Here is a 13973-nt window from a genome sequence, read left to right on the forward strand (position 1 = left end):
AGTTAGAACAGGCACCACTCTCAAAAGAGAAAGTGGGCGTGGCTTTAGGGTTACAAAAGGAGTTATTACTGTCACTCTATCTTCTGGCTAGCCCCTCCCCCACTGTTAGTCCCTCCCCCCCCCCAAACACCTACAAACCAACAAGCAAGAAATCAGCCCATTCCGCCATCATTCTTCACTTGTTTAAGGTCACAAGGACTCTTAACGTTGCTTTATATAACTGAAGGGTGTGTGTTTGCATGTAGTGTGTGTGTGTGTGTGTGTGTGTGTGTGTGTGTGTGTGTGTGTGTTATGCCCTATTCTAGGAGGAGGGGCAGAAAGAAATCCTGAAGGGCTCTGGTAGAAAAGCAGAGTTGTTCTCTCCCTTTCAAAGCTACGTCTGGAAGAGGGGTGGGGACTATACCAGCCCATCATCACGCTGCATGCCAGTCTCACACACGGATGCTTCTCCTTCACATTCTCTGGGAAATTTCCCCCAGATTAGGAAAAGGACGGGAAGGCAAGTCGGCCACAGAAGGCGAGCTTTTACCCACAAAGGGAAGCAGAGCGCACCTCCTCACAATCGCAACTCCGCTCTCTGGAGCAGATCCCGACTTCAGCACCACGGAGAGCGGCACCTCCTCCTCGGCCACCCATGGGGAGCCAGATCCCCGCGACTCCGCACAGGATTCAGGTCATCTAGAGGAGGGACAAGCCTGCGTATTCTACTATCGATGTAAGTGGCTTTGGTGGCTGATTTATATTGATTTTCCCAGGAGAGACGGCTTCATCCCGGAAATATGGAATTGAACTTTTATGTATTAGCTCTTTCGCAGGCACTGCTTAGATTTGGGGATTCAAGTCTGGAGCTGAAATCCTATCTACCGAGTTGGTGGCTATCCTCCCCCCTTCCGTTGAATGTGTAAGTTTACAAGCCATGTAGAAAGAGAAAACTGAGCCTGGTACCCTGTGCATTTCATGCTGGAGTAGTACAGTTTTATTCCTAGAAGAGAGCATGTGTGTCATCTCGGCTCCTGCACCGCCGAGAGCTTCTCTGGATTGATTTTAATATAAATATGGAGTTGGGAAGAGAACCATAGCTACTTATAAGAGAGATCACACCATTAAAAACTACAGGTGGCGATAAAAGGCTATTTTTTTTTCAGTTTTCTTTCCTTCTTTTTGCCTTGTTAAAAATAAGGTCCTGGGTGTATGTTCCCTTTAACCATTCATTACAGAATAACGAGTATGGTTTTAATAAAAGAGACGTAAACCTTGGCAGGGTTTTGGGCATAAGCTTTGAGAGGAGATTTCAGAGTCCCTCACATAAGTTCCCACTGTAAATTCACTTATGTAAGGCTGAGTAGATTCAGCCAAGATGCTGTGCCATTAACTGTCATTTAATGGATTTGCAAAGGGTAGATTTGCAAAAGGCAATAATGATTGACCCCATCTGATCTCACTCACTAAAATTTTGCCTCAGAATGCCACCTGCTGGTGGGTCCCCTTCCTAAAGCATTGGGCACACAGCAAATTTATGAATGAATGAATCCACATAAAATCCAGAATATCGGGTATGGATAGCATACAAATCTACTCCCTGGGATCGACTGTACAGAGGTTCCCCAGGCTTCTATGTCACAAGTGGAATTTCATATTGATTTTCTCCCAAACACTTGGTCCTTCAGCTTAAAAGTATGCAGACAAGCCAAGTCCTTTAGGCAGTAATTAACCCAGAAAGAAACCAGAGCTGTGTGGTGCCTCACTGTGGCTAATTGCGGAATGCATGTGGCGTCGTGGGTGAGAATTCTCAGGAGCTGTTGCTCAGGACGAGCGATCGTCCCCTCTGGTAAACACGCAGCAGGTCAGTTCATTCCCGACTCTCCACACAGGACTGTGCACAGTCATTTTATTCCAAGACTAATTTTAACATAACTATTTGAGCTGGCTGTTTAACCTCTATCTGGAACTATATAAAACATGAGAGACAGACATCTGGTTTCTTATCTTCTGTGGCCTAAATAAGCAAATGAGGATTTTAAAAAAAATCAGAAACAAAGACAGCAAGCAAAGTGCTAGGCAATTTGGATTGCTAAGCCATACAACAGTTTGTAAACACTAGGGATAGCATCCTCGCTAGATGAGGGTGTGTGTGTGTGTGTGTGTGTGTGTGTGTGTGTGTGTGTGTGTGTGTGTGTGTAAATGAATTACTACTGGTAGATGCATTTGGCATTGAGGAATAATAGATGATAATTTCCAGTCCAAGATAAAATGGAACCACACCCCATGTTAGGAGAGCTGCCTGAAGAGTATATCTTACTGTAAGTAACATGGACAGCTCAGAGTGGTTTGCTTGATTCCTGTGGGACCTTTCACACACAGTGGAGTAGGTAATCAGGTATCTGTTTTCTTTTACTCGGTATGCAAACATACGCTCACTAACTTCGTTCAAGATCTGAAGACTTTAGATCCACAATTCAAACAATGACTTGAGTGATGTTCGATGACGTGGGAGTGTTCACTAGCTTCAAAGCAGTTTAAGTGTATTATTTCACCTCAACTTTAACGTGCTGGCAAGACAAACCTCAGAAAAAAGTGGCATGCCTTTGGGAATCCACAAAAAATTTAGGAGTATGGAGAAAAAAAATGGAAACGTTTCAGTTTTCTGTTCTAGCCCTTCAGGGACCTAACAGATTGGCCCTCTGAAAGCTGCTTTCCTCTACCAAATCCCTACGTCGCTTACAGCAGAGCTAGTCCCTTGGAGCGGACTTTACTTCAGAACTGGTACCTTAGTTTTGAAGTTGTTAGTCAGAAACGAGAAATAGCTACAGGACGGTCTGGGGCCTCCATTTGTAAGAAAGTAGATTCTCGTAACCATGAATACCAGAGTTTTATCATTAAAAGAAAATGATGCAGACCAGGTATTTGAGAACTGATCTGTTTGACTATGTACCACAACGTGAACACATCAAGAGCAGTGGATGCCCAGTATAGACACAGTTTAAACAAGGAATCCCCTGGCCCACATGGATCCTGCAGTCTAGTGGGAGTGTTTGGGTGGACCAAGTAAACATAGAAACAAGCAAGAGTAAGATGGATGTCGACAGCACACCAGTCAGATGCAAGGCTTTGAAATCCAGCAGAGCTCACGCCTACCAGAGGGTGCCCCGACCATGCCTTGAGTACCTTGGGAAATGTACTGGAGTCCCGTTCCGTTTTCTGCTAAACCGGAGTAGACATAGCACCTACATGTCGTATTTTCTTTAACTTAAAATGTCGATGCACCAAAAGTGCTCAGTCTGAAGGCTGACACATGGTTAATGGGTGATACGTATTAATTGATGTAATCGAAGGGTCATTTGGGAAGACAGTTAAGCTTATCACATGGTAATTTACAACAGTAATTTATATAAAGCACTTAACGTGGTGATTGGAACGTGGTAAATGTAAGTGTTTCAACCATCTCTGTCATCACAGTCATTTGAAACAATACCCGAGTCTATCAGAACACAATCTGAACCGATGGAAACAGGGTGTATTTAAGCGTCTCTGTGCGTCGGATTTTGGTCATCCCTGTCGCTAAATTGCCTAGGACACTTGGTAGAAATGCTACTTAGTCTTCAGTGAGTACTGACAGTCACTGAGGTGTTGGGGAGACTACAGACCACTTGGCTCTCGGGATCTGTTCCCGTGGGAGACGAAGCACAGAACCGAGCTGGGTTCTCATGGGTGCCTGATCTGAGTTCTGGATTGGTCGGTTCCACGTCCAGCTGGGGAATGTTGCAGGCTGAATTGATTTCAGGCTTGGATGATGGCCACAGAGACCTTTGATGCATGTTGCAATTTTAGAAGGGGAGGGGAGAGACAGCACATCTCTCAGAAGGGATTCTTAAGTGGCCTTTCCTTCATTGGTAATTAAGCAGAACCCTAACTCCAAACTCACCACATGTGCAGCCGGACTTGGGGCGCAGGAGCGCTGCTTTCATAGCTTATTCACATCTGGCTTCAGACCGGCTGACGCGCTGGTAAGAGAAGCTTGACAAAAATAGCATCCAAAGGAACGGAGAGGGAGTTTTCCAGTCCCTCCTCCTCTCAGATGGTTTTTGCCTCCGCTGGAGTGCTTCTCAGTGACACCAGCATCAGCACATGCATCCTGGAGAGGGAAAGACACTGTGTCTTAGATGAGGCAGACAGTGGGTTTGATCGCTCATCTCGGTGATGTGGTGATAAAAGGTGTTCAAAGTTCACTGTGAAGGAAAATATTGAAGCAAAGGTAACCAAATGCCAGTTGTAGTTAGGGATGGTCCTTCCCATCACTGGCTCTGCAGCTGGGATGGGGTCTAGCAGGAGGACACGGTGAGTTCCCCGGTGCGAGCCTGACCACCAGCTACTGTAGGCTGAGTAGTTTTGCAATAATCTGTCTCATAGATTCCATCCAACCCATGTGACATCCATGTCCCAAACACAATACTATTGTATCAAGATTAAATGGCAAAGACATGGTTATAAAACAGATACATTTGTACTATGTGTACATTAACAAGGCCATCGTGAGAAGGACTCGGGATAGGGGCTGTAGGATCTAACGTGAATCCCACAGTGAGGCCTTTCAGTCCTTTCTGGATCTCCCGTGGAGCCCTCCTGGGAAGTAACCACAGTGAATAGCACATCCCATTTTATAGGCTGCCAGCCACACATGAGCTGGAACCCTATGAGATTTCATTTTAGCTCCAAGTCCATCTAGAGAAGGGAGAGGGCCGGTCATTTCTGAGCATCCAAATGCGTCTCAGAGCTGAGAGTTTAAAGGCTCTGGAGGCCGGGATGTTTGCCTGTTCCATCTGCCTTCAAGGTCACTCAGAAAAAGGCAGAGCCAGTGAGGACAGTTTCCCTCCGAGACGTCACAGCCATGCAGTCCCACACATGTGCACACGCATGCTCCGCCCCCCGCCACACACACACCGTGTAATCATTATAGAAACATCACGTGACCCCATTCCTCCCTGACCTAAGATTTAGACTTTTCAGTTTGTCCGCGTAAAAGATGAGGCCCACGCTAATATTTTGGGTTTTTTTTTCTTTCTTTTCGTTGGGTGATATGGAAAATTAACAAACGGTTTGAGTGTTGTTTCATTTTGCAGGCTTTGAAGTCTACGATATTCATGTGGAGTTTGAATTTAGATTGGGTATTTCCGCGTTCCTGGCAAAGCGTTCTCTGCTCTGACTTGGTTCAGTGGTTATTCTATTTCCTTTGAATTCACTCCCCAAGGCTTCTTGCTATGTAATAGCTCGGTACCCTTGACCTTGCAGTCTGAACCATTGTCCCTCTTAGACGGCCTTGCGATGGAAAGGACAGAGAATGGAGGCAGCGGCTGCCTCCTACCTGGCACACAGCCCCCATGCTCTTGAGGGAAGCTGCTCTTCCCAGGGTTGAGTTGTGATGACTAAGTCCAGAGAGAGGCTCCCAACAGGGACGGCACTGTAAGATAGGATGGGCTGAGCGATTCTATGAGGAAAATTATTCTTCTGTGGTTTCAATTCCCACAATCTCTGTGCTTTTGTGTGCCCAGATGACAGGCCTGGAAAGTAGGTTCATTCAAACTCTGGAATGAGGGGGAGGGAGAGGCCAACACAGGGTCGGCTTCCGCCCCCTTCGGAGGTGCCTACTAATGAACCTGCCCTGTTTGGGCCTCCCTGGCTTGTGAAACCATAGCCATGGGATCCCATCTGGGATCTACCTTGTGCAGGAGGGAGCAGCCTTCCTCGGTGAAATGACGGCCCTCTGGGGAAGAGCTCAGAGGCCTGCAAAAGTGAACCTGATGCTCGCCCCTGCAATCGAGGCGCACTTTAGCAGAGGTGGTGGTTTGAATTCTCTTCCTGCACCGCAGGGCTCACTGTCAGGGTGTGTCACCTGGAGCGGCTTGGAGGGGGTTCCCAGGACTCTCCAGCTTTTGGTCTTTGCAGATGGAGGAGCTGCTCCGCTTTGCCATACGGGGCTTTCCCAAGGGAAGTGTGACTCAGCTCCAGGCGGGATTTAGAGTACCCAGCTCTGACTTCCAGTGATCTATGGCAGAGACTGGCCCCCAGGGAGCTGGGTCGGGTCAAAGGTTAAGTGAGCAGGAGAACTCGAGTTCAGAATTCCAAAGTCTACACCATCGCAGACACCAGGTCTGATGGAAAAGCTCTACCGTGGATTATTGGTGCACCTTACCTCTCCAGTCTGAGTGAAGTACCAGGCATCCTGCAGGCCACAGGCACCATCAGACAATGGGAAAGACTTAAAACAAGCTTCTTAGTACTTACTGGGCAGCAGATGCTCTCCACGTTAAAGTCACGCCATCCTGAATCATTTAGATAGCGTGGGTGAGAGAAGACAGGAAAAGGAAATTCAGGTAGGAACAACTGGAGAGGCAGGGAAATCTAAGATGTCCAAGTTGGGGGGTAGCCTGGGGTACATCTGGTCTAGCCTCTCTCTTTTACAGCTGTAATCTGGGACCAAGAAACTAGGTGCCCACAAGGTCCCAAGGCTACCTGGAAAGGTCTGATTTGAGTTCAAATGACATCATGGCTGTCTCTTTCTCATTTGATATCTTAAATATCCGTCAAGGGTCAATGAGATGGCTCAGTCATTAAGGCTCTTATCAACAAGTCCGGTGACTTGAGAGTTTGGTGCGTGGGACCCACATGGTGGGAGGAGAAATATAAACACACATACATAGATAAAAGTAAAGGAAAAAATAAGGACCAACAACAACAAACCCTTGGCAAACTCTTAGGCAAAGCCCAGAAGCCTCAAGACTGCCGGTGCCCCGTGTCTTTCAAGGGCTGGTGACCAAGTGTTCTTCCATCAGCATGGGTGAGGACAAAACACCTTTCCTGTTGGTTTGACAGAGGAACTGCACCAGCCTGTGAGCACAGAGCTCTTAGCACTGCACCAGGGACGGGACGGGGTCTCGATAAACGCTGCTATTGGTAGATCAGTATGAACTTCTACTCTGCCACAAGGGAAGAGTAACAAGTTAGAAGTGAGCACAGTGTGTAAGCTGGGCTATTTCTTCTATCGAGAAGACCAAATATAGGCTTAGCTGGAACTAGTCATGGGGAGATGAGGCTGAGTCCCCCAGGAGGTCAATTCCTGTCCTCCACAAGAGGCAGCCCTCCTCTCCTGTTCCTGGCCACATCTTGACTTGAGTAGTTGCCTGATTTGCCTGAGGCCCAGGGGAAGTGACCCACATAGAGAATGTCACCGACTACAGGAACAGTTGAGTGTGGCCGTGCTTGAAGCCTAGTGCAGCAGGACCTTAGTGTCAGAACTCGGTAGAGGGTGAGACATGGGAACCAAGGGTCCCGCTGTACTCTCCATGGAGACTGTGGAAAACAATGGCAGGAAGAGAGAGTTGCAACCAATATTGAATAGCTCTAGAGTCTACCTGCCCCTTGAACCCACACTGTGGCATGCGTGCGCGCGCACGCGCACACACACACACACACACACACACACACACACACACACACACACACAAACATACAAAACCAAATCTAAAACAAAAAGAACCTCTGCGCCTTGTAGGGCTAAGAAAATAATACGGGGAGGTTGAGGGACCTGCTCAGTCTTACACAGAAGGGAGTACAATGGATACCCTTCCTTCCTTTCCCGAAGCCCTACCCCATACCCTCCACTTCTTGTCACAGGGCACCTCAAGTTGCTTTCCAGCTCTGCCCCACCCCTCTAACCTCAGGGACAGCGGATGGTAAGTCAGTATTCTTCCAATTGAAGAAAACAAAACAACAAATACAGTACTGCAGGCGTCCCGCTAGCCTTGACAATGTCTAGCAGGACTCCAATCACATATTCTTATATATCAGATTTTCTTTGTTCTTCTGAACAGTCCCCAGGCCCCAGAAAAGTAACCAAGCCTCTTTGCGATTGTCCTTCAGGTTGGGGAGCAACACCTTCAAAAACATGCAGCGCCGGCACACCACCTTGAGGGAGAAGGGGCGCCGCCAGGCCATCCGGGGTCCTGCCTACATGTTCAACGAGAAGGGCACCAGCCTGACCCCTGAGGAGGAGCGCTTCCTGGACTCGGCTGAGTATGGCAACATACCAGTGGTCAGGAAAATGTTGGAGGAGTCCAAGACCCTCAATTTCAACTGCGTGGACTACATGGGGCAGAACGCGCTGCAGCTAGCTGTGGGCAACGAGCACCTAGAGGTCACTGAACTGCTGCTGAAGAAGGAGAACTTGGCTCGAGTGGGCGACGCGCTGCTGCTGGCCATCAGCAAGGGCTACGTGCGCATTGTGGAGGCCATCCTCAGCCATCCGGCCTTCGCACAGGGCCAGCGACTGACGCTCAGCCCGCTGGAGCAGGAGCTGCGCGATGACGACTTCTATGCCTACGACGAGGACGGCACGCGCTTCTCCCACGACATCACACCCATCATCCTGGCGGCCCACTGCCAGGAGTACGAGATTGTACACATCCTGCTGCTCAAGGGTGCGCGCATTGAGCGGCCCCATGACTACTTCTGCAAGTGCAATGAGTGCACCGAGAAGCAGCGCAAGGACTCCTTCAGCCATTCGCGCTCCCGCATGAATGCCTACAAAGGACTGGCCAGTGCCGCCTACCTGTCCCTATCCAGTGAAGACCCTGTCCTCACTGCACTGGAGCTAAGCAACGAGTTAGCCAGACTGGCCAACATCGAGACTGAATTTAAGGTAACCCTCTGCTCGCTATCACGGGCAGGTGGCTCGGGGCCCTTCCGCGCGTACCTAAGGGCAAAATGGGCGTGTGCTTACCAAAGGCGAAGTGAAAGACTTTGGGCTCTTGTCTTTGGGGTTCACGGTAGGGGAAGAGTGGATCGGGTTATTTTGTCGGGTGTAGGCCTGGGGAAAGCAGCCTAGAACTGGGATGTTTTAAGCTACATAAGATTAGCTAAAGAAGAGGCGGGAAGACAGAGATGAGCTACACAGAGACTCAGCTCTGGCCCCCAGAAACTCTGAAAGTTCCGACACCCAGCAATCTGAGGTCACTTCCGGCCTGGGACTTAGATTAGTGCTACTGTTCTCAATGTGTGGCTCTGACCGCCACATTCATATTCTGAATTGCTGGTCCTGCCGTCGGCTTCAGAATGACCCTGAAAATTTTTTGGGATAGCATCTTGATATCGAGCTCGACTCAAACTTCTAATTCCCCTGCCTCAGTCTCTCTAGGACTAGGGATCCCATATCAGGCAGGGCCAGTCTTTCTTAGACCCAGCGAACTGTTGTTGTCGTTCTGTCAGTGGGCTATGGCAGAGGCTCACAAAAGAGCAAATCAAACTCTTCTTAGATAAGGGTTAATTAAGTTTGCCACTCCAGCGAGTGAGGCTCAGGGTTATCCCAGAATCCAGCCATCTTGAAAACATCTTAACCTAACAGGCCAGCTCCAAACGCTGGGAATTCATCCCAAGAGCTATTCCTGGAGACTGTACTTTTGCTTCCTCTGCCAACTGATGTTTGCTCTGAAAGAGAAGACGGGGCCCAGGTGTGAGAATCTCTCCTGACAGGATGTTCAGTAAGAGGAGCAAACATTGATTAGGTACTTGCTGTGGGCCAATTACTCACCTGGCTTGCCTGTGAGGTCTTATTTAACTGCAACCACCATGTGTCAAGGGCGCAACACCCCCATTTTTGCACAGTAGCACAGAACCAAAAGCACACAGCTAAGGAACGGCTGGACCCCAGAGTCCGTGTTAAATCCCTCCAGCTAATGAGTCCCCGAGGCTCATTCATGCACTCAGCATCCCAGTTTGACTGGCCTTTATGAAAATGGTGAGGGGTGTGGCCAGGAGAGTAGAAATCACAGCTGACTCAGCATTTCTCACCCTGATGCTTGCTGAGAGGCTGCTGTGGGCTGAGAGGCTGCTGTGGGCTGAGAGGCTGCTGTGGGCTGAGAGGCTGCTGTGGGCTGAGAGGCTGCTGCGGGCTGGGTGCCACAGAAATGTGAAATGGTGTCACACAGAGCTGGCAATCTGATGTTACCTACAAGTGAGTAACTCATTGTCCAGACAAGATGTCTGTGTTAGACGTGTCCCCTGCACAGGATACAATTAGGTGGTCAATGGCGAGTCCTGCCTCACAACAAGGAGGCCTTTGGCAAGGAGCTCAGGCAGGATTCAAAGGAGGAGCTCAGATAGGGTTGGGCCTGGATGAGAAGGGTGAAGTGATGACCCACAACAGCCTAAGGCAGGGAAGGGACAGAGGAGAAGCTCTGTGTGACTGCAACACTTCCTGGGATGTAGGGATGAGTGGGGTGGGGAGCAGAGCCCAGAGGACCTTACTCACCAGTCTGAACACTTCGAACGTTATGCTGTAGGAAATGGAGGACCGCTAAAAACTTGTGGTTAAGGGACTACGGTAATGTCTGGCAGGAAAGTAAGATGACTTTGAGAGTACAAACTGGGTCTACATACAGAGGTCATTTAGTTACGCAATATGGGTTCCAAGATGCCTGTCTATTGGGTGAAGCTTGGCCCATAAGCCAGGGGTAGCTGAGCTCGGCTAACAGGAGGGTGAAGGCCACAGGCTATGAGAAAGGGGACCTATAATTACGCTTATTTTATTCTGTCTGCTCCAACTCAGCCCTGCCCACTGAACCCGAGCTGCTTCCAAGATCCCTGTCTTGTTCCTGGCCTCATTTAGGGGGAGGTGCAGAATAGCCCATAGGAGCTCCCCAGAAACAGCTGTTGCTTCTCTCCTTGTCTGTCTAGTAGCCTCGTCTCCAGAGGCCAAGGACGTCCCAGCCAACTCCAGTGGAGCTTTGCTCATTGCCCAGTGTTGGGGTGGACTCTGTTCCGGCTATGTGGCAGGAATGGCTAAGCCAGTTAATTCAGACAAGAATTCTGGCCAAAGGGGGGGAGGGGTGGGACAGGAAAAAAAAATGTAATTGGATCAGGTTATCTCGATAATTACCTGGTTCTCCAATTTTCTCTTGCCTGAAAGTGAGCCAGCCTAAAAAAACACGATGCTAGACTGACATTTGGAAATCCCTCGGAGGCATCGGTTTCCATTAGTAAGGTCTGAAGGTCTGTCATACTTCAGTATACACGATCTCTAAATCTGGAAGGCTTTTGAAAGCCTCTTTGGAAAGCAAACATAATATTTGAATTCAAAAGTAAACTATGAAAATTGCGGACAATTAAGAAGGCTTCACACGTGGTGAGAAATATTTCCTACAAAGCGTTGATCCGCTCAGAGTGAAAAACCACCTTAAGGATGTCTGCTGGCTATTCACACCTTCCTAGGGAGCTGAGTTGGTTTCAGAATGCGGATTAAACCAACCCCACTGATCCTTTAGAAACGACTGCTCACTCAAGGATCTCTGCACGTGCACCCCAGTGTCATGAATCTCTGAGAGCAGCTTTGCGGGAAGTCAGATTGCAACGAGAGGCTAAAGAACACATGGACATGTTGTGCAAAGTGCTTAGTGAGGCTGTTCTGTTTTCAAGGGACTACATTTTGTTCGTTTAGGTAGCCACGTTATGAGTATGATCAGATGCTGTCAATTACATAGAGATACCAGAGGTCCTCTGGAAAGACGTCAGATGTCACCCTTTATGTCCTTTCAAACATTCTAGAGTGACTATTCCTGGGCAGGAATCATTATACATCATAAGCCTGAATTCAGTTGCCTGGGCTGTTGTTTTTAAAGTCATAATAATTTATTAGCAGAATCAAGTATAGCCATTAATAAGAAGTGAAACCTGGGCGGAGAGAGGGCTCATCAGTTAAGAGCATTGACTGCTCTTCCAGAGGTCCTGAGTTCAAATCCCAGCAACCACATGGTGGCTCACCACCATCTGTAATGGGATCTGATGCCCTCTTCTGGTGTGTCTGAAGACAGCTACAGTGTACTTGATACATAATAAATAAATAAATCTTTAATTTTCTTTTAAATAGAAGTATAACCAATGTCAAGGTCTCGGGTAAATTGCAGCTGAAGTCAGATGCAAGCCATTATTTTGGTGAGGTGATTATGTAGCCTCTCAAGAACTGACTGTCTTAGGTCTAGTTGTCTTGGGTCTAGGAAGGTATTAAAATTTGATGTGATCACTGGAGCCTTCCTAGTTCCTTCACATGGAGCCTCGTAAGTCAGTGGGCATTCTGAAAACACTTGATGAAGAGAACAAGGGAATCCCCCAAGGGAAAATCATTGCAGCTCCTGACGCGAGTGTCACTTGGTACGCAGTTTAACCTGCTCGTACATGTGCATTTATTGATCGGAGGCCTTTGCTGTGTATCATTTGGGAAACCGGGAAAATTCTGAAATAACCAGCTCAGCCGCTACCCTAGTTTACTTTCTGTTCCCACGGTAAACACAATGACCAAAAGCCATCTGAGGAGAAAAGGGCTCCTGTCAAAAGGACTTGTGTCCCCTGACTGGTCAAGGTCTATCTCTGAGGGGAAGCCAAGACAGGAACCCCAGGCAGGAAGCCGGGTCAGTAACTGAAGCAGAGACCACAGGAATATGTTGCTTCTGGCTTGCTCCCCCTGGCTTGCTTAGCTGCCCTTCGTATACAGCCCAGGATGAAAGATGCCCTTCCACACTGATCATTAATCTAGAAAACGCCCTCCAGACACGCCAAGCTGGAGGATACAATTCTTCGACTGAGGTTCCCTCTTCCCAGTTCCTCCCTTGTGTGTCCTGTTGACAAAAACTAACCAGCTAGCACGGAGGAATGAAGTTCATACGCTAAATAACTGGGGACTCATTATATACTACGCTGTGTGCGCATGCGCGTGCCGTGCGTGCGTGCGTGCGTGCGTGCGTGCGTGTGTGCATGTTTTCCTGGCTTTACTTAAAGTGGGGCTTGGAGGCAGTGTTGTCGCTGAAGGTAGGCAGTTTGGGACACCAGAATCTGTCATGCTCCTTCACATTCAGGAGCATCTACGTGCCTCCCTCAGGGAAGGAAGAAGCCTGCGTATCTGTTGCTTAAAGGTTGGCTATTCTGAAGATGGGCAAAGGCGCCACTGAGGTACAGGGCCAGATCGGAAGCACCCTGTGCTTCACAGCCTGGAGCTCAGAAGGGGAGAGTAGGAGGCAGGAAGAGCAAACAGTAACTTCATCGTTGTCTAGAGTGTTAATGACCTTTCTGTGCACCAGTGGATCCTTAACCACACGTATTATGAAAAAAAGAAAAAACAGACGATGAATTATGTATCGATGTTTGTGCTGCCGGTGTGAGACCCGTTTAAAAAAAACTCTGGGCCTAAAATACCTCAAGTTAAAAATGCAAATAATGATAAATCGGACCAATTTGCCACCTGCCGAGATGCAGGGCAAGCCCACTGTGGAAGGTAAAATGTTAAGTGATAGTCTGCAGTCTGCTGGAGGAGGGGCCTCTTTGTCTCCTGAGGCTGAGGACCCAGAGGACATCTGACTTGTGGCCAACTGGAGTCAAGAAGTCAGGAAGCCAGGAAAGGCTCGGCCTGGGCCAGAGGCAGTGAGAAAAGCTGAGTAAGCCTCCAGTGTTGGAATCAATTTCTCAGATGCACTGGATTTCTAAATCATATAAACCAACACCCTAGGAAAACAGAATTTCCTTGAGGCTGGCTGGTAGTAAAACCAGATGTCTGCTTAATATGCAGGCAACAGTAGACTGCTTCCCTTTCCGTTGGGAAAATATGTTTTGAAGCCGTGAAGGCTGCAGGTGTTAAAAGGAAGGTGTGTTTTGCGGGTGGGGTATGTGTGGAAGAGAATCTGGCAAAAAAAGTTCTCAAAGTACTTGCTTTTATGCTGTCCCGGATACCCCTGGGGATTCGATGCGACATGCTAGCCCTGTGCAAGGACATCTGAGGATACAGAGCCTGAGCAGGGGACAGTAAGATCTCAGGTCGGCCCATCAGGGTGCTGATGAGTGCGCTCCTCCCTAAACACAGGAAGATGTGGTCCCCTGTGCTACAAGTCTAATCCCAGCATAGGCGGGGATGGTGCAGTCTGAATGTGCTTGTCTGTAGG

General features: G+C 48.5%; 1 protein-coding gene across 1 annotated transcript in view; it reads left to right on the forward strand.

The window, feature by feature from the left end:
- Positions 1–388: 388 nt before the first annotated feature.
- Trpc7 (transient receptor potential cation channel subfamily C member 7) overlaps positions 389–13973 on the forward strand; it is a 122479-nt gene continuing 108894 nt past the window's right edge. Inside the window, exons 1-2 of the mRNA XM_032885015.1 lie at positions 389–715; positions 7915–8692. Coding sequence (XP_032740906.1) covers positions 423–715; positions 7915–8692 — 1071 coding nt within the window. The 5' untranslated portion in view covers positions 389–422. The remainder of the gene's footprint in view (positions 716–7914; positions 8693–13973) is intronic.

The sequence above is a fragment of the Rattus rattus genome, chromosome 14 (genome assembly GCF_011064425.1).
Source record: "Rattus rattus isolate New Zealand chromosome 14, Rrattus_CSIRO_v1, whole genome shotgun sequence".
Taxonomy (NCBI): Eukaryota; Metazoa; Chordata; class Mammalia; order Rodentia; family Muridae; genus Rattus; species Rattus rattus.